This window comes from Varroa jacobsoni, unplaced genomic scaffold (genome assembly GCF_002532875.2).
Source record: "Varroa jacobsoni isolate VJ856 unplaced genomic scaffold, vjacob_1.0 scaffold_977, whole genome shotgun sequence".
NCBI lineage: Eukaryota > Metazoa > Arthropoda > Arachnida > Mesostigmata > Varroidae > Varroa > Varroa jacobsoni.
Genome location: NW_019213879.1, coordinates 311,980 through 332,966, shown reverse-complemented (window position 1 = coordinate 332,966; position 20,987 = coordinate 311,980). Strand labels below are relative to the sequence as shown.

At 40.1% G+C, this 20,987-nt stretch overlaps 3 protein-coding genes across 3 annotated transcripts; all 3 read right to left on the bottom strand.

Annotated features, from left to right (window-relative positions):
- Nucleotides 1-728: 728 nt before the first annotated feature.
- LOC147752798 (uncharacterized) lies at nt 729-5,838 on the bottom strand. The gene is made up of 5 exons (XM_086970515.1): nt 5,830-5,838; nt 5,405-5,615; nt 5,013-5,152; nt 4,411-4,568; nt 729-4,015 (listed from the first exon to the last, which is right to left on the bottom strand). Exons 1-5 carry the CDS (start codon nt 5,836-5,838, stop codon nt 2,530-2,532), a joined length of 2,004 nt encoding a protein of 667 aa, XP_086826641.1. The 3' UTR covers nt 729-2,529.
- A 147-nt stretch (nt 5,839-5,985) lies between these two features.
- Nucleotides 5,986-12,938, bottom strand: LOC147752797 (metabotropic glutamate receptor 1-like). Its single transcript, XM_086970512.1, has 5 exons — nt 12,677-12,938; nt 11,021-11,170; nt 8,862-8,985; nt 7,941-8,164; nt 5,986-6,396 (listed from the first exon to the last, which is right to left on the bottom strand). The coding sequence occupies exons 1-5, from the start codon at nt 12,920-12,922 to the stop codon at nt 6,151-6,153; spliced, it is 990 nt and encodes a 329-aa protein (XP_086826638.1). The 5' UTR covers nt 12,923-12,938; the 3' UTR covers nt 5,986-6,150.
- A 1,538-nt stretch (nt 12,939-14,476) lies between these two features.
- LOC111265512 (metabotropic glutamate receptor 1) lies at nt 14,477-20,283 on the bottom strand. The gene is made up of 5 exons (XM_086970514.1): nt 20,041-20,283; nt 17,042-17,353; nt 16,404-16,587; nt 15,870-16,131; nt 14,477-14,853 (listed from the first exon to the last, which is right to left on the bottom strand). Exons 1-5 carry the CDS (start codon nt 20,281-20,283, stop codon nt 14,571-14,573), a joined length of 1,284 nt encoding a protein of 427 aa, XP_086826640.1. The 3' UTR covers nt 14,477-14,570.
- Between the last annotated feature and the right edge of the window lie 704 nt (nt 20,284-20,987).

Below are 20,987 nucleotides of genomic sequence, written 5' to 3'. Positions count from 1 at the left end.
ATACCATTTGGCACGTTTTCATTAAAAAAGCTGTTGTGATTACTATCGAAAAAGGGGTATCAAACTAGCGAACTATTGTTACAAACCGGTTCTTTAATTAATAAGAGCGTTGGCAGTGTCATTAGTCGTGCGAAGGCCCTAGGTAACTACTATATGGTAAGTGACTAACCTAACCCAGCTACAAATGGGGCGATAACATTGAGTCTTTGCTATTTGATTATAGACTACAGAACGCCGTGAGTCCCAACACTATACTGTTCATTGAATATGCCATAAGCCTCTTCTCTGCTCTGGCAGAGGCATTAGCCAAGGTTCCCCTCTAGTTAAATATTAAAGGAAAACTTATTATAATTTCCTTGATTCCTTCCTCTTTAAACAGTTAGTGTGATGCTTATTGTCTAAAGTCTGAAAATAAGCGCTTCATCACGCTTGGAGATCGAATCTCGTAAGACCGCGATCATTCATATATTTTCTATTTGCTCGGATGTCCTGAAAATATGAATTTCGTATAGCATTTTAATCCGAAAAAACTTTTTTAGGACTTTTATTAAACCATACCACTTCACGTGGGACCTATTGAACTTATATGTTTACGCGCAGAACCGGGAAACAGGTGCCATTTACATCCATCCTTTAACTTCTTTCATTCAGAAAGCATTTCGCTCACCTTTGTATTCTGACCTTGGGTGTTAATCACGGTTGCGTAATGTTCAAAGTTAAAACACCACTTTGTTCTAGTTAACAACGAGTATTTATATTGATTTTAATACATTAGTAACTACCATGTTAGGTAGCTTTGATACGGCACTATTGGTCTTGGTTTGGCCCCAGAAGCAGTTAAATCATTCTATCAAGGCTATTTTCCATAGTTATATTATCTTTTCATTACGCTAGTTCGACAGAGTTTGTAGCACGCCATTCAAGCACAACGACCGTATTTCGGCATCTCTGATATTATTACATACCGACCTACCTTTAATGGATCAACAGCTGGAGCTACTATCAAGAAATCACATGTTGAATTTTTCATGCCTCAATCTGTGTCCTTCTCATTATTATCATCAATTATGTAAGTGCTACACCGATACTCAAACAGTGACCATTTGTCATTCACGATTTTTGTGAATGATCACGTTGATATGAGCGCGTCACACAATTAACGAACTGCTTTAGGTCACTTAAGGTCCTTCAGGGTGAACCGCGCGCTTGCGCGTTGAGTTTAGCTGTAGCGTAAAGGGTTCAATTTGTTACCACGACGAATCAACGAAATCCCGGTACGTGTTTTATAATACACCCCTTATGACTATCTATTTGCAGATCTAGAATCAGCGTAGAGAACGGCAAGTGTCAATGTTTGTGATACAATTCTTTGTCAAATCGTTAAATAGGATTTCTGTTACTTTCGGGAGATCTTATGTTAACTTTTTTATAATTTTATCCAAAAACTTTGTTTAACTGAGCTGTTTCAAATTTTTTTTTAACAAAGGTGCCATATAGAGTTGTGGACTGTCTCGAGAATTATACATTGTATATATATATATATATATATATATATATATGATCGCTCTTTAACGAAAGCTGCCACCGACCATTGCAATGACTATAGGAGCAAAAATGGTGAGGGGTATTTTTATAATACTTCGTTGGCCTTGAAGTTTAATTTAGAAACTGCGTGGAAATACAAACAAAAATGAAAGAAAGATGCCAGATAAATATTAGCAACCACTCAGTAATGTATCACATAATAGCAAAAATAGATTCACGTCACAATTACCGTTATTATTACAAACTTCTTGTATTATATTATATATATAACGAATCCTTGTATTATATTTCTCACGTACCGGGACGCACAAAGTGGTAGCAGTTATCGAGGCAGTACTTTAGCAGTCCCGAACCGATCATTTTTAAAGCACTAAAAACACGATCATCGGGTGATTACTGAGGCGCTCACAGTTCTATCGGCCTAATTACCCTAACAGCTTAATAAAACTCTCACATGTTATAGATTGATATAACACATGTGAGCTTTGAATTGAAATGGCTCTTCGTGCGTAACTTTTGTAAGCGCTCGTAAGTTATGCAAGAGCATAAATGTCGCATTCTTTTTCAACAAGCAGACTCTCATCATTCGTTATGCATGATAAAATTTACTTCGAAAGTGTAATTCCCATTAAAGAATGGTAGCTACTGCTGGAGCTAGCCAGGTACGAAATCTGTATACGAACTGATTGTAGTGTCAACAGTGTGACTAACGTCCATGAGCATGCGTACGGCCAAACGTGTCCTGAAAGTCGCCTATCAAACCTCAGTTAAAAATTTTATGCCTAGAGAGGTCTGTCAAACAATTGATTTATAGAAACATGCAAAATATATATTTTTTAAATTCCCTATTTGTGAGACGAGTCTGTATGAGAGTCCATTTTGCACATTTATATGTGGCTGACAGATGTATAATAACTAAATTACTCTAAGAACACTACAAGAAGGAGAACTAAAGCTGATGATTATGAAAACAACAAATTTGAACTAATCAGCCTTGTTCGTAAGGTCCTCCACTGACGAGTCGTCAATGAGCATCATGTTATCGCTTAAGCCAAGCCCGGTTTTTAGGCCACCTGTTTTCAGGCCAGTTTCCAACCGCTCGCTTTCTGGGCTGCCGTCCGGTGTGCATCGTTCACAGGACACTTTTCGTTTAGGGGTGCTATTACCGCTCTTGCGGCCATCGGAGAGAAACGACGACGCGGTATCGCGAAGAGCTTGATCTCCGGCATTTCTCAACCCAATGCCTTGATCAAGGGAAAGTCGGTGCACGAATAATCGATCACGGCCTTTTTCCGTTTCACGAGTATCCCGTGTATGATCCAACGATCGTTTGGGGCCTGGTGACCGACGGACAAGCGAAAGGCTCTCCTTGCTCTGACTTCCATTACCAGCTCCCGACAAAGAGCCGGAGCATAGACCTGTGCTGAGATCCTTCAGTTCCTTTGGATAAGTGATCGCGGGCCGGTATGGCACCCGTGTTGCGTACGGCTGCTTATAGTACCAATCATAGCGGAATGGTTCGTGAAAACGTCGCAATTCTAGGGCATCATGTTTGAACCTATTCTGAGACTGCGATTGATTCTGTGCTTGCTGTTGCGGCTGCTGTTGTTGTTGTGGCTGTGACTGCTGTTGTGATTGTTGCTGCTGTAAGGATACCGACTGCATTGGATTTTCTTTGTCCTTTATAGATTTTTCCTTATGTTTAGACTTCTTTTCATGGCCTTCACTAACGGTCTGTTCAGGTTCGGAGATTTCGTCGTCGTGCTCGGAAAGCACTTTGAATCGGCCAGAAGACGTGGCCTGGCTCTGGTCAATAGATAAGCGATATCCTTTCGAAGCTGTAGCCGCTATGTTAAAATCTGATCGGCCACTCGGACGATCCGCCGTTGGTGTTTGAGGCAAATACCTAGGCAAACCCGAATACCCTCGAGACATTTTTCGTTTCACAGGTACGACACTCTCATAGGTGTTATCGCTATTCTGTGATTGCTTGCGAGTATCAAGCGTGTCCAGGTTCTCAGAGTTTGTTGCCGAGTTGTTGTCCGAATCGAATTGATTGAACCTTGACATTGAGTTAGCGTATAAGCCGTCCTGTTCGGCAGAGCTCTGCGGGCTCACTACGACATGGGTAAGGGCCTGCGGAAGCGGCGACAGTGGGGGCAAGTGCGGACTGTGTTGTGGCGCAAGTGCCACTGAGAGGTGGGCATTGCTTATGTTATTGCTATGATTTACGTTGTGGCCAACCATAACCGGTCCGTGGACACCGCCTGCTTTATTCACGTTATCGATGAATCTGTTGAGGCTAAACGCGGGGTCCGACGTTGAGGTCCGAGACAACCTCCTGTCGAGGTCCTGGGCGATTTTCATCGCCGTGGCCTTGCGCATTTGTTCAGCGCGCTTTTCGCTCGCTTTTTTCTTCGTCGAAGAACTATGTGAGTAGCGCTTCTTTTCCGGACGAAGTTTGAAGGTTCTAATAAACGCAAAAAATGCAGAAAGAATAGTTAATAGATAGTTACGAATGGTAGACTATAGAAGAAATTTGAGGTAGTAAGATTTTACTTTTCGAATGCAAACTGAATCACTCTTCTGACTGACATTCATAAAGTAGTCCAGCCGCGATTACTTGGCCTGAATCTGCGTAAACAAAGCCATGTAACAGAAAGAAAGGTTCTTTAGTTTTTGTTAAGCACAGTGTATTCGAATGACTTGATATAATTCGAAAAAACTTCTATCAGAAACTGAACTTTTTTCCAAATTCTGTTCTTTCTTATTCGTTTCAAATTAATAGACTTCCATAGATAATCATTTGGTTTGCCTTTGACGCTTAAAACAAAAAAAAAATGATAATGGCGGACCACCACTAACCCTTTGCCTATTGGCGATGGTGAGTCACCCGTGGTGTTATATATAGACGATTTGAAGCTGGAACTATCCTGGGCCCCAATGTGCATTCGCATATTATCTGTTAACTGGCGGAACACCGACGGCTGGTTCTTCTCAGGGTGGAACACAATAATGTACACCTGACAACAATATAATATATAAAAGATGTCTGTTTCAAGGCGCGGCTCGTAGTACCGAAAGCGAATTTCCGTGGTAGTTCGCTGCAATGAAACTTCGTATGTATGCTATTTTGGTGGGTGTACTTCTCAGACGGATATCATGTTTTACAACAGTCCTATGCGTTAGCACGACGATGCTTCGGTAAGGTTGAACAAAACTCTTATATATATATATATACCGTCTCAGTTTTAAACTGCTGGATACAAAATGGACCTGTTTCATACGAATTTTTTGGTAAGAACTTTCATTTCAATCGGCAGACTGCGTTTATCGATTTTTCAAGTCTGAATAGGTTCAAAAAAGTTGCGAAACAGCTGTCACTTTTTATTATTATGCTGTCATTATTTATGTTGCAAAATGGGTGCCAGTGCTAGGGTTATTGAAAATGGGTCATGATTACCGACCTTGTGAAAAAACATGAGTGAAAGTGCGACATGGGCAGTAGAACTTAACGAGAGCGCAAATGCCACCGATTTATACGGTGAGCCAAAGTATATGGCCAGGAATGAGATCCAGATCACTACAGTTGCGTACATGGTGAAACCTGCAGATGCAACAGTTACACAGAATATTGATTTGATTGATGACGATGGCCGGTTTGAACTGTGGTAAAAAATTCGAGTTACAAAACGGACGTGTCTAATAGCTCAAAAGGCATCAGCACGCGCGAACGCTGTTTGATTTATTTCCATAGAGGCGCGGCTTTTCGCCTGAGACAGACTCGTACAGGCAGCTGTACTAATGGCTGCTGCTATTTCGAGACGATATGCAATGCTCTGTTGTTATGTAAATATACCAATGAGCTTGGCCTCGTTGAAGTTTTCCGGCACGTTGCGGGTCTTGACGGCGTACGCGGTGCAAAGGATGATGAGCAGAAAGTTGAACGCTAAAGGCAACATTATTGACGGGTGCGGCATACGACATTGGAGCGTAACGCGATCATACGCTGGATACTCATGTTCCCAGCCCGACGGCAAAATTAATTGGGTGCATGTCAGGATAACCACCTGATAATCCGCAAACAACGATACAATAGGGTCCGTACTCAAATTCGCGAACAGGGACGATTACAAATAGACTTATAAGAAGATATACGTCGACGGATAGGAAAAATAATGGTTAGTAATCTCAAAGGGTTAGGTTTTCAAAGGAATTGGTTCGCAATTAGAAAATGACAGGTAAACATACGAAATGAAGCATTTGTTTCAAATGTTGGCTTACTTTTATCATTTATGGACTTACCTCTTATTCAACTGCAAGCCTATTGCTTTGTCTGTACGAACAGGAAGCAACGCAACACCAAATAATCAGTGGCCAACATTACCCAAGAACCAATACGACACAAAAATCCGCTTGCATAAGAACATTTGAAAATTCGAAAAAAACATTCGCAAATGGTAAATTCTACTGCGAAAATGTATAAGCCAATAAAACTGAGCGACCTTATTGTCTAGTGCGGCAATCGACATCCTTATCTGTTGGATAAAAGCAAAGGTTCCGAGGAGCCACATGGGATAGATTAGTTTTGCTCACTCGTTAGTCCTAATTCAGCATATTCACTCTAATTTCTAATGGAACGGTTAGACTTGCCTGTATAAAGATGAGTATGCATGTGATGACAACTTGTGAAGTGCTTGAGAGAAATCGTTTCGGTGGGGTTATCGCAAGTGAACGGATATTGCCAAGGATTCGGGCAATGCGGACCGTTTTCACGAGCAGCGGAGCATACATCATTGTTAGACTAAACGGAGGCAGAACGCGAACCGCGAAGCACGAATAGTCTGAGGGCTGGAACGATGTTAAAGTCCGTCAAGAGGATTGCGCCTCACTTGTTCTTGAGATATTGGCAAGTTTTAGCTGGATAAAACTTTTTTGCTGCTGTCCGTAATATTGGTGTTGCTAAAATCTTACTTTTATCCATGTCAGTTTTATCATTTAAGCTAAATACAGCGTAGACAGTTGACTAGCTATGATCATTGTAACTGGGAAGTCTAAGATCTACCGACCAGACCTTGCTGCATTCTCCAACGGCGATTTTTACCTAACGATGCATTCGTTTCATTCACTGCTCACTTCAGTAAATCGTTCTTGCTCTTGACACGTTTGAGCAGTGCATGAAAACCTACCCACTACCTAGCTATTAGGGCTAATGATCTGAATAGGCCACTGAATGGTCCATAATAATAATAATATTATAGGCAGCTGGTACTAGAAGAGTGGCTGCTGTTAGAGTGTGGAGCTGTAGGTGGATGCAGTATCTAAGGAACTTCATTGCTATCCAACCTTGAGTGGGCCATATAATATCTACTTACGGCGAAACTACCACGACAACGATGAAAAATATTGAAAAACCACAAAATGCAAAAAGGATAGATTTTGGGGCAGTTGACAATCCAGCTGTAAATACAATACACCGATTAATTCAACACGAATGATTCTTGTTTATACGAAGACTACATAGGAAATAGGATCCCAATGTCTCGTATCCTTATGTACAGAGTGTTCGAAATAAGTTAAAACAAAGCAGATCTTGCCTACTTCTAAACTATCTCCAAATAAAAATACTTGGCGCAAACTGGTGACATGTGAAAATAGCTACATCCATCGTGAATTCGTTCATTTGATACAACCGGAATCGTTTCAACATGGGTCTATCTTCAAAATTTGCATTAAATTTTGAAAAATAACAGTAAATAAGGAGAGTTTAGTACGTATAGATACAGCCAAGTTTCCCTCAATCAAGATAAATATAAAAAGTCCACCGCACCTAAATATTAGCCTGGCAAAAAGTCAACGTCATAAAAGTAAATAAATACAAAAAGATGCAGTAGATTTAAAGAATTAAACTTTTGGGGGGTTTACCTGAACAACAAAATCGATTCTATCCTCCCGAAGGCGGTCGCTAATGTTTGCATAAAACTTTAGAGTTTACCAGAAACGGCTGTTCGTTCTATTTTGGCAACCTTTCGAACTCCTTTAACGTAACTCCTATATAGTGAATCTTTTGCTATGTCTCGTGAATATCTTTCTCGGATTCTTTAGAAGCTTCGAAGAGACTGACAGCAACGTAACGGGTCAATTTAGGCCATTAAGAAAGTTTGTGGTCCTCGTGGAATCTCTTCCGGCTTGAAGATCGTCGTTTAAATTCCGAACAATAATCCCCCGTCTTGGCAGCCTTGGTGGTTTTGCAATTCACTCCAGAAAAAACTCTCTTTCTTTCTTTCTTTCTTTCTTTCTTTTGATAAGAAAAAAGAGGATGAACGCGGAGCATTTAGATAAAGGGTCTACAATTATACGATTTGCGTAAACATAATTTCTGGGATTAGTTATACCTTAAATAAAAAAGCAAGGGATGTCCCATGGGACATAGCCATGCCAACTAGAATGATGTACGAAAGTTCCCGCGTCGATGACTTGACAACTGGTGTCAGATTATGCTGGACGAATATCAGCGTTACCAAACACGTTGTTGCGACGCCTACGGATGCTACCGCGATAACGAGTAATGCCGCTGAATCTTTCCATTTTATGTATTCCTCGGGAATGGCATAGCATCCTGCAGATACGAGTTGTAGGTAAAATTGAACGTTATTATTGTTATATAGTTCAGCTAATGCGGGTCACTAGTTTTTATATTCAGCAGGTACTAACCATAGTTAGTTCGGTCTATTAGCTCGTCTTCTGCTTATTATGGTCACAGGTATTTTAGCAACGGCAGGTGACTTCATAGAATTAATTTGGTTTTTTTCACGATAAAAAGGGTTCGTACGTAATGCTTCTTTAGCCAAACCTACTTGGCCATATTCATAAAACTTATAAATAAGTAAAAAATGGAAGTGGATTACCTGCATAGGCAACATTTGTTGAACACTACCTATTAATTTCTCTGACATCTGATTTTCATGCAGCGTAGGTGAATTTGTTACAATGTTTTTGTTGCTATCTAGCGATCGATCAGTCGGTTGTTCACTGAGATAGATTGAAGAAAACACATCGTTGACTTGAGCAGGGAGTTGCGGAGTTTTAGCGGGAGATACCTGACCTGCTAAAATTGTAGGCTACACATCCGCCACAGTGTGTAATCTAAAATCTGTCGCCATTACCAAAGCGTGTCAGATATCCAACATGTCAATACATGAAGTCATCAGGTAACGGTAGCTCGACTTCTCTGCTTCTCCTCCCTTCTGCATCAAAAGAAAAGTGATTTTAGCAAAGAAGATATACCGAACGTATAGCAAATGACAGGAACTGACCGGTGAGATTGGCGTTAGGTAGAAATCCCTGTCCGCAATTACCACAGTTGTACTCATCCTGGATAAATTGGGTCTGATTGCAAGATAAGCATTTCCAACAGCAATTGCCAGGCCACCAAACATTCTGAAATTAATCCCGTTATAAATCAGTTTGGTCGTCATATATTCGCCGGGTTAAGCCGTCCTACAAGGACTAGTAAGAAACTATTCTAGAGACGGTACTTAGATGAAGCCATTGAAATGTATTAAAACGAATGTCGAACAGTCGGAAATATATTATAAAGCTACAATAGAACGAATTCGTTTGAAAAGGAAAGCAAACCACATTGAGCAGTAATGATATTTGAAAAGTTACATTTTGAAATGAAAAATAACCCATGACGTTTTGCTGTCCAGCGAGCGGATCCAGGCGTCCAATATCATTGCAAATAAAATTGACTCTCATCTTTGCTAACGAATTGATCGAAGCTATAGCTATAAATCTAGGTCGTAGGCTTTCCAAGATAGTCCCACTATAATTTTTACATGGACCATTTTATACGCATTGAGTCAGCGGTCCGTCCGACTGAGTTGGCAACACCCTTTGTCTTCGTTGGTAGTTCTGCGGTATCGACAGTATTCGAATATGTTGCACTGCTACATAGTCCTGTAGCATAATACGGACTGCCTTCTCGTGGCTTTTTTGGTATAGGCGTGAATGGAAATAAATAAATAAATCACCCGCCCATTAGCCACTGTAACGTCTGCTAAAAGCTCAATTTGAATGAAGGCATAATATTTTCAGTTAGACAACAACTTTATATCACATAGAGTAAACTTCACGCTTGTTTCAATTGACCATGGAATGCGCCCAGCCTTGATAAGCTTAATTACAAAAGAGCAAATCTTACGAACAGTCATTTGCCTATTCACACGTCACGATGGACGAGCAGACCGCAATGCGGGTCCATTTCATTAGCAAGCGCTATTATAGTCTCCGATTTACCTTGCCGTGAATATGACATATATGTAGGGCAAGGCAATGCTGGGCAAAAACGTCACTCTGATTGAGCGCTGTTACTGCTGTTGTCTTGGAACGGGAATATCTTTTCGGTCGCTGGATCCTTGCCAGTAGACAGATATATATAATCGATTGGCCACATTAGCTTGTGACTGCGGACGTCGTTATTGGTGTAAGCAAAATTTACTCAGTGGAGGGAACGGGGAAACGAACGCATGTACCTTCGCATCGCGCGTCTATACACCGCCGTCAGTAGTGTGACCAAGAGATTACTATAGAAGTTAAAGAGGAACGAAAGAAAGGACCCTACTTTCGATTCAACGAACATGCTCTAGAATAAATCCAGCGTTTGTTGAGTGACTTTTCGTTCAATTCTTTTTAAATTACAGGTGATCCATTTATGTGACGTTAAATTCGTTGAGAAAACGTTACAGAATTACAGTATATCTCTATCAAACCAGTCTTGTCAGACTCATAACAACAGCTAATGGGTGCCTGTCTGTGCTACAAACCCATATCCACAGTTAAAAAGGTTCTAGTCTGCGCAGGGTGCCAAACTACAGAAGAGTCGAGTTATGATAATTGTCAAAATTATATTTAGGCCAGCTATTAAGTAGCTGGTCTAATGACATCTTACATTTTATGTCAGTAACAAATACATCGAGCTTATATTTGTTGTGGGTGCGGGAAGTTTTAAGAAAACCATTTAATCTATACCTGTACAGTGGCGACAAGCAGTGTTAGATCTAATAGAACAACGCTGCATTTTTTAGCTTATTGAGCCATCAACCCACAAAGGCTTTCTTGTTTCTTGCTCTCTGCTTATCACCTGGGTTGTCTGGAGCGGCAATAAAAGTTGAGGCTTAAACTACAGAAAAGTGTTCAATTTATGAAAAGTAAACATGTCACTTAAGTACTTTTAAAGTTAAGATTGCTTTTCTATTGGCGGAAGTGTTCGCTCAGTAGACGTTTTCAGATCAGCTTTTAAATTAAATTTGCTCTGAACATTATTCTACGTGAGCCATATTGAATTTCTCAGTTATTTTATTAACGAGCTGTTTCTATCTAATAGGGAAGATTGATGGCACTATAGAACAAGCTTTTTTTTTTTTTTTTTAAAATCGTGCTTATAGAAGTTGTAAGCACTGCTTACTCTAACCTTAATCTGTCCTTTTTCACAAGGTTTGCTGCAGATCGACTCTGGTAGTATTCTGGAACCACCTTTAAAGACCGGGTCCTCCCAAAGCTGTAAGCCGTCGACACGTTTCCATGTGCCGATTTGCACATAGTCATACGACCGCTCTTTTACCTAAACTCCACCAAAATATTGAGAAGTGAAGAGATTAAAATATATTATGGTTGTTTTAAAAATAAAACAAGACAAGGAGTCGAGGGAAAAAAAATATTCGATGAGCGAAACCATCTGGAAAAAATATACGATGCAATGCTACGCCATTGGGACCAAGGAGCGGTAAGTTCTATATGGCTAGAATGCAGTAGCGAAAATAAAAAAAAAGAGAATTTTCCCTTTAAGCCTCTTTCTTTTCCGTTCCCCGTCTTCCAATAAAAGGCAAGAATATCGAAAGACGGTCAAACACGTCAACAAAGGCTAAAAAGACAATGCCTGCTTTCGTGTGGTAGAAGGTACATGGCCGTTTCGGGCTAAAACCAGCCAAAAGATCGGCCCTGGATGTTTCTCACTGTTTCACAGCCACAGGGCCCCTCCGAAGTTATTTTCTCTTCACCTTATCCCATATGTATCCCCTGCACCAGTTTTGTGTGAGGGGAGACCGCCGCTTGCCTGAACACTATGCCAGTAAAGGGAAAACGAAGAGACATATTGTGCATAAGGTCGAGCGTGTGTGGGGGGGGGGAGGGTGTAGGACGAGTATATTCTTTAATTTGTATAAAAATGGGGCTTAGGGTTGAGGCGCATGAGGCTGCTTGGTGGAGAGATGGGAAGGGACGCGCTTGAAATATGGCAGCGGTGGCAAGTCGATTTGCACGTTTACTTTGGCTTTGCATTTCTAGCGGAATAGAAGATATCAGAGTGCGGATTTTGCGCACACCTGAACTTGGAAAAGGCCGAAAGAAAACGATAGTTTTTCTGCCGTTACAAGCGTAAGGCGACGATGACGGTGAAAAAGGTTCAGTGACAAAGGTGCGCCGTGTAAAGCATGGGACCTAAAATGATAGCCGATTATGAATCAATTTTTATATTAGATGAATGTGAATACATTTTAGATATACTGAATCCGTCTATACATTGAATTGAAATAATGAACGCAATGCAAGTTATATTTAGTTAAATACAAATTTAGTAACGAGCATTTCAGAGTTGGACGAACAAATCGGAACCACATCATCATTCCAAGCTGCTGATGGAAAAAATTATATGTGTGTGCTTTACTGAAACATAATGAGGTCATCATATTAGTATTACCAACAAAAGCAAAGCTTAACTACGCCATCTGAACTCGTGGAATGACCTCTGGCGAAGTCAGTTTCCACACTGTCTTGTTACAAATGGTGAGAATTCGGCGCACGTTTTTAGACTTTTGTTTCAAAATTATCTCAGTAAACCAACGAAAACCTGTCTCGTAATTACTAAGTTCTAGTCGTGATTACAACCCGAATTTGCAAAAGATATTGCCTTTCTTACTATACGAATGATTTATCATGTGGAAGTCGTCGTGCTGACACGTTATGATAAGCAAGATTAAATCTCGTCACGAAATGAACTTTGTAATGAATCGCTAGCATGACTTATATTGCATCTAAAGGTTTAACTTAAAAGATAAAAATTATCAAATACCTTTCGAAAGTTGTAGATATTGTAGACGCCTGGCGGATTGACTTCTATCGTTTCTGAAGAATTCGGCGCATCCGGCGGCCAAACGAAGCTCGTTCGATTAAGATAAGCTACAAAAGCTGTAGCGTTAACGTGCATCTTTGAAACGCAATCTTTTCGAGTCGAATTACGATCCGGTCCTGGCTCACCGTCGACTGCTTCGTCGTGTGTCGCGCCGTAGTGAACGCTGCCGCAATGATCCTCAATCATTCGATGAAGCCCGTGGGCAACGAGGTATATCGACCTTCGAAGATAGTCAATTTTTGGATCCTCGCGAAAAGAGCCATCGTTCAACGTTTCATTACCTGTTAGAAGGTGATTTTAATCCAAGAAGCTCTTCTAACAGACAACGTTTGTAGGATAGATCCAGTTCGAGTCAAAGACTTGATCCTTTGGTAAATGGATAAGGTAAGTTACTTACATGGCATATTTGCTTCGAAGACAACAAGATGCACTCCATGACCAATCGTTTGGTTTTAGATCGCATGTGTAAATGTGTGATTTATTGTTCGAACGAATTACGACTACTAAAACGATTCTAGACGGTGAAACTCGTTATACCATACGAAAAACTTCTACGGTACTCCATTCATCACTACCAGCATCTGTATGTATAAGGCAATTGCTTTTCTAGGTCTCAAAGGAAATACCGCTTCACTGAAGTGCAGTCTATTTTATCATTACGTAAAGCGGAATTGACCAATAAAGGTTATAAGTTACTAGAGAATGATTAGTTAGATGAGAGTTACTAGAGTAATGAATGGATATTTACTTAATCCTATAACCTATGAGACTACCAAGATGTGTATACAATACCGTTACAGATATGATACTTTTTGCAACATAATTTCGCTACTGCAAAAAACCTATTGAAGATTGTTTTTGTTATTATTACAGCAGTAAAAGGCTTTTCTAATCTCACTTAACATTCTGATTCCTAAACCGGCATGGATACCTTCAGTCAATTAAAGCTCTCTGGCGATACAAGACTTTTTTAAATAAGAATAAGGACAAGCCTAACAGCTGAAAAAGAAAATTCAACGTAGAGGTAACAAATCTTAGTAACAACTCCCAACGCGATAAATGCCGTAATTTTTTCTCCTCCTCAACCTTTTCAGATTACTCGTATGAAATATCCTTAAACAGACCCTCAAAAGAATGTCTAATGGCGGCCTCAAGGCTTGACGCAGAAGAAAGTGCCGGCGTCGACTGTGGAGAACTTTTCCAGGGAGCTACTAAACGAATGAGTTCAAAAGAGGCCAGGATCTTTGATATTTATGAGTGTATTAAAAGCGATCATTTGAACTTACATCGTAAAAATAATATCTTTAGGGTTTGGGAAACTCGGATGCTTGTCGAAATGATTACAAATATTATCTTCATGAAGAAAATTTTGAATGCGTTCGTGAATAAATCTTGTTAAACCGTATAGAAACTTGCACTTTCTTGACGAGGACTTTATACGGACTGTAATTTTAAATTGTAACCTACCATATGCTTTCACTGTGGAAATCAGTTACAAGGGCATCATCACGGTAGCCATAGACTTAGAAGATTCTTAACATAAATACCGGTTCACTACCAAACAGTTAGAAATATTTAAAAGTTTTCTACAGTTACTATGTGATATAATTCGAACGCTTTTACTACCACCAGCCCTAATTTCTGTTTATACTAGTCGACAAAGCAGTTATATGAAAAAATATGGTAGCCACAAGTGACACATTTGTGGACAAACTAACAGCAGTATATTTATAATATAGGTCAACTAATCCTGTTAAAAACAAACCTGGCGCAAGGCAAAGCGAACTCAAGGAGCACAAAATGTAAGCTGTAATAACACATCTTGGTATTATTACTATGCTAACAGGCTTTTTTTCCCATTTTGTATATACCAACCTGTACACCATCGGTGATATTTTAGTATTTTTAATGAGTCTTCTCTTCTTGGCAATGTACACTTAAATCGATCTTCCCAGAATTCCCTGAACCAAGGGTTGTAGGAATTGGTTTCTGGCCTCAGAGCTGTGAAGTACTCCCGAAAAGCGGTGCCCGATGGCTTCGGGAAGCTTAGCGTCATGCAACCTTCGGCGACATCCTCAAGTGCCCGAACAACCTCTGGATCCGTCCCCCAGGTGTCGCTGTACAAAAAATTATATGATATACGCACAAATCATTAAATGATCCAAATTAAGTAGCATGAGACCAAATCAAGCCTTTGCAGGATAATAGTTATTTTGATAAGATTTTATCAAGTTTAGTACGTGTGTTACTAGCTCAGCAGTTACTACAGGAAGTTATAACTTTGATGAAGCAGCATTGAAGGGAAAAAAGGAAAAGATTTTGTAAATTACGCCTTTTATTTTGAGGCGGGTTGTGATCTTAGTGATATACCCAAGTGCGATTATACGTCAATTTATTGCTACTGTTCTGCATTTTTATATGATCTCTCTAAAAAAAAAAGAAAAGTAAACATAAGATAAATTTATCCTATTCCCTTACGGTGATTTTAGTGAACTGAGTGACCCATCGTATCAGACATCTAAGCCATAAATATTGTACTATAGAATCAAAAATTAGATTACATCTTCTGAAGGACACTAGTACTAGTATAGCTAGTATAAATTATCCTCAAAACAAATGTTTTTTGTACGTGGAGAAATTGCATCTAGTAGAAAAAAGAGTAACATTTTTGTACTACGGAGCGCCCCAAACATGACACATAAGATAGGACAATGGCTTTGGCCTGGAGATGCCGATTCGTTTGCATTGGTCACTGGTATACGTTCGAATAAGTTCCTAATTCCTTCTTTCAAGAGAGTGCGTCTAAGCATTATATCAACTTACATCAAGACTGCTGCGTTCAAAGCACTGGAAGTTATGGATTTTACATACATTTAAGTGAAAGATAATACCGAAGGGAATCGATGAAACTCCTTATGTTCGTCATTCAAAGAAATACTAAAATGGTGTGGCCGGAGAACGGAACGAAAAAATGTGTATCAGATAGAGAGTGACTAAATCACTATATTAAAGAAATCGATTAACTTTTCGTTAGTGTAGTGGTCATCTTGGCTTGCTAAACGTATGGTATGGATTCTACTTGCATGCTGTGGCAGCATTGAATGCCGAAACACAAACGCTTTTCTTCACCGACCTGGCAAGGATCAGGAACCTGTGGGTGGCGTTTAGGTGCTTAAGGGTGTGCAGGAAACGCATAAGTATCTTCTTTTCGAGGTAGGCAACGATAACCCGAGCACCAGTGGACCTTACGGGTGTATTCATCATCTTACGTACGGCTGCCTCGTAATCACTCGTCTGTGACGTTGGCGAAAGCGTGGAACTTTTCGCCACGCAGATCCCTCGCGTGTACGCCTTGATTTTGAAGTCGTGCATCGCCATAGGCCCGTAATCATCATCTGTGCATTAGAGGGCATCAGGTGACCGTTAACATGGTTAGTGCTAATGCAAATATAACCGTTACAGATTAGCCATGATCAAAGAAAATAGCAGTAGATCACGGTACAGTTAGAGAGCAAGGAAGGAGAATTATTGTCAAGTAATAGCAATAAAGACATTAACACACCTCTCACCAAAAAAAAACTCTGCTAGAGAATATGAACACAGAGCCTAAGGTCACACCTAATTATCTTTATTATAGTTATAAGTCGTCATCAGTTATAAGTTATACCGCTCGAATGGATCGTGTAGACGTATGTCCAGTTGAAGCGTACGAGTATGTCAAGCATAGCCCGATTCTGATCGGTGTCATTTGGAATCACTGACAGGAAGTACTTGGAGTATTCGGCGGGAATAGCTGCCGTTGCTGAGTAACCTATCTGAGGGATGCCGAATAGTTGTAGAAGGTTTTTCACCTGAAACATTCTCAATCGCATTTCGAGCTCGACAGTTCCTAAAGGTATTCAATCAAGCGCCCGAAACTCTCTGACTGACGTCTTGGAGCTGTACAGAACCGAACAATTAACCCAATTAGAGTCTGATGTTTACCTTAACCTGAAGGGCGTTTAAAATGAGATAGCCCTATATCATCTGGATCCTTTACTCGATGCCAACCATTAGAACAGTGTTCCTAATTAGAAAAGGGATGGCTTTACAAATAGACTGCTCTCTCCTGTAGCTTTGCTATGCCAACGTCCAGCTAATTTTTTTTCTCTAGTATCATGTGTTGAGAGCCTCGCACACATTCAATATACGCACTGTAATTGTCATGCAATGGGCGCAAATGATCCAGTTTTAAAACTCAGCAACATCGATCAAGGTGTTTTGGCGTTCAGGAAAAAGGCTTATATCATTTATGGCAACACTTACCTGAATGATACCGGTGCAAGTTGCTGGTCCAACAACGGCAACAAGATTTCTTCGTTTTTCTGGTACTGTGCATTTCTTTAGGCTGTATGTTTCAATTGAGTGAGACTGACTCCACGGATACGGTGTCTCTTGGTAATCGCTGTCATGCCAGACGGAAGCCCGAATGTAATTAATTGTTTGCTCTAGGGCTATCGGAGGATAGTTGCATGAATCCCGGACATGTATGCCTAAGGTCGTATTGGGTAGAAGATCGCGGCGTTCGTTGATCTCTGCTACTGTTCGCAAGGCCATTTCCACCCTCTGGATACCCTCCTGCTTCGGTGCAAAATATGACAGGGTGTCCCTTTATGATATGCTTTTGAGCTGAGCTTACGGTAGAATGAGCAATGTCTGGCCTCACTGAACAAGTTTTTCTTGCTCAAGAACATTGATATCTAAAGAGAACAATATAATTAATCGTTTTCTTAGATGTAAAATAGCCATGGGATATAGCTAGTCAGTGTGACAGGCGTTTCCAGCACTTTCTAGCAAACATAGGCTGAATGTCCAGGGTGAAATCAGTTACAAGTTGTTCCCATGCTGCGGTGGGCTCTTGCAGAAACCCAAGTCAGTATCAAATTTAATTTTTACTTAGTTCAGTAAACGCCTTTACTAAGTTCCTGCTAGCTGCAGGTTGAATTAGCGCTGGAAGTTTAGTCGGAGAAGTGATCTATTTATCGCTTTAAAAACTTGTTCTTAAACTTAAAAACTCCCTTTAGGCAAATAACCCTTATGCGGTCCAGCTCATTCGAACTATCTGGAATGAGATAGTTCCAAATTTACCGAACAGTAAACGCGATCGTAGTAAAATTGATACAACGTATCATCCAAACAAGCTGTAGAAGTCCATCAGTGTGAACACATTGCAACTACCCAATAGTATCAACTGTTCGCACGTATAAATGATCTAAAAGAATGAATTTTCAAGAACCATCTGTATCATGGACAACATTCGCCTAAAACGCAACGTTGGGCACTCAGTGCGACGATTCCCTTTCGTCGATTTCCACGTATCTGTTTCACGCCCACTTAACTATCGATTCTTTTTTCGAAATACTGCACTGATCTATCGATTTGTTGTAATTCAACCGCTATCTGATCACGCCTGTTTACCAATACGAGGTACATACCCACTTCTTAATGCATGCTCTTGTGCGCGACACCTGGAGCAGATCTGGCTTGAAAAAGCCAATAAAAATTTGATTGCATGACGTTATAGTCCGCTCTCTCAGCTGAGTATTCAAGCCACAAAGAGCGTTTATTAAAGCAGCCGACAGTTATAATTTATTAAACTATGTAAATTATAAGCGACTCAAGATGTTCTGTGTTTTATTCACTATGCGCGCCGCGGTTCCGGCTCGCCGGAGAACGATGTCTAAACACATGCCGTCTTTTATTGGATTATATTGTAAATCAATTAATTTAAATCATTTATTATAATTACGATAACTATAAAAAAGCTTTACTCAAAAAAAATGGCATCGAGAGCAACATTGTAATAACTTTTATGCGAAGTGCTATGCAGATATGACGAAGAACTAAGGCTTAAGAAATAAGATACAAACATCCGCGCCACCTGGATACAGACGCTCTGACTACACTGTCGGGAGATGTCGGGAAACGCGTGTCGCAAACACACTATAAATGCGACAATAGGAAATGGGCAAAAACAATAGAATATTTTCTTGGGCACATCCTGCCTGGTTTGCACAATGACGTCCCTGTCATCAGTGCAGCTATGACGACTGCTTATCCAGCTGATGACAAGTACCGTCCAAATAAACATTTCAGAAGAGGTAACGTCGGGCTCTTTAATGTCGAGTCACTACAGCGAAAAAAGGATAGGGCTTTGACGGACTAGTCATTGCCGCCTCAAATGTGTGCCATTCACATCTATACGTCGTTAAATCGAACGAAGGCAACGTATTTGTTCGAGGTCATCGCCGAGCTTTCATCATTCTAAAATCACTAATTTTGTGTTAGTTCAGAATTTCGGGCACTTTGACTCAAGCTGCCATAAAATTAAGGCAAAAACGTGTTGTCAATCAGACACGAAACCTGTAGTTTGACAAACTATTTTCACTTATCATACACTTAAACCCTATTCAATATGAAAAGGAGGTCCGGGCCTTTTAATGGCTTATATTTAATTAAAAGTTAATAATTAAACGCAGTTTAATGGCGATGATGATCAGAATTAACTGACGTAATCTTTCAACACGTTAACACGATACTTATCGTTGACAGTGAACAATATGAAACTTTTAACATATCCGGCATACAGGACATAACCGGGGTTGTGCGGGTCATAACGGTGAAGTTCTCGCTTAAATATTAAAAAAGCGGCTATTTCAGTTAAAGGATATGCTGTTCATTCCATTTGGAAGGCCCCACCGGAGCAACGTATAATCCTTTGGTCACCTCATATAAATGCAAGCTATATTATTAAAGAAATAAGCCTTAGAACTTAGACAGTATCTGTTGCAACTGTGGGCCTATTTCTTTTCAAAATTGAAAATTAGTTTGGCCCTGACTCTTGGGTCACTTCATAGGTCTACTTTAATCTTTCTTCTACAATGAAATATTTTGTTCTATTTACCTTATAGAGATAGAAAAAGCTCATGTGGTATTTGCTGTCATGAAGTACATAAAATTACGCCACCTTGCTGTATAAAACGTTTTTTTTCTTGCCCGTTAAACGCAATATTACGAGCATTCCAAGGTGCCTCCTCTGTGTCGAGAACTGAAATTGTTTCTGAAGATTGCCGTCCTCTTACCGCTACAACTTTGAATAGTCCAGAAATACGGTATTGAGGGCGATAGGGGCGCCGGTCAAATGATAGACGGGGCTTTAATGTTGACCTGAAAACCGCATCGAAACTGAAGAAAAATCTCAAAGCCTATACTAAATCAGTCCATTAAGTTGCACCATAGTATCATCAAACGTAAATAGTTCTTGCCTGTTCCAAGACGTCGCCGCACCTCAACGGGTTCACCTCAGTTAGGTTAGGTTGGGAGTGCACCGGCACGATAACTCCAAGAAGAAAATCTTCCGGATCGATAGATTTGTAGAAGTAACTGTGAACTTCTCGATCTTCGTACTCGTAAACGGCGCCAACGATACTGTTGCGTCCATTGAGGGATGCTCTTGGCCAGAGCGACAGTAGTACTGTTATCGTTGCTATTGTGAAGAGGCGCCGCATCTCAGCGAAGGTAACAGTTCCGCTTCCTCGCTGGGGTCATCTTCCCTAACAGACTGGCACATTGAAAAAGGGACTAGAACGTAAGCCAATTTATAACAAAGAAACGAAAAAATACGGCTGGAACAGATCGCGACATGTAGTGACTAAGTACCCTATCCATGGCTGCCATACCAAGTAGAAGTTTATCTCGAATTAGACCATGGTTCTACCTATAGATCATCGTTTGTCTGTGATACTACGACAATAATTGTAGCAATTTAATGTCCCTAACAAGACTAGCGACAAAGTCAAGCTTTTATTCGTAACAAATTATGAAAAACACTTAGATAATTAAGTTCGAGTAAGAACAACTGATCAAATTATACGTTTGCGGCGAAAAAATATATATATATATATATATATCTATATCTATAGTGGGTTCGATATTGTATTAGCTTATGAAGTTTATGCAGAGTACGTATTTCGGGTTGACTGGCAGCTAAGACCATCCGAATCCTCACCAGTACGACTGTTGCATACGCATTGACAATACGATAATACAACAAATTTTAGATATAATTTGTTTCGTTAAAGGAAGTTCACTAATATCATAAACAAAACGTTGTTTTTTCAATGGAATCCTTATGTGATATTTACCTATTTATATTCGTTTTTAACATATGAACTTAATACCTGTACCCATAAAGCTAGTAGAAATGGTAGCA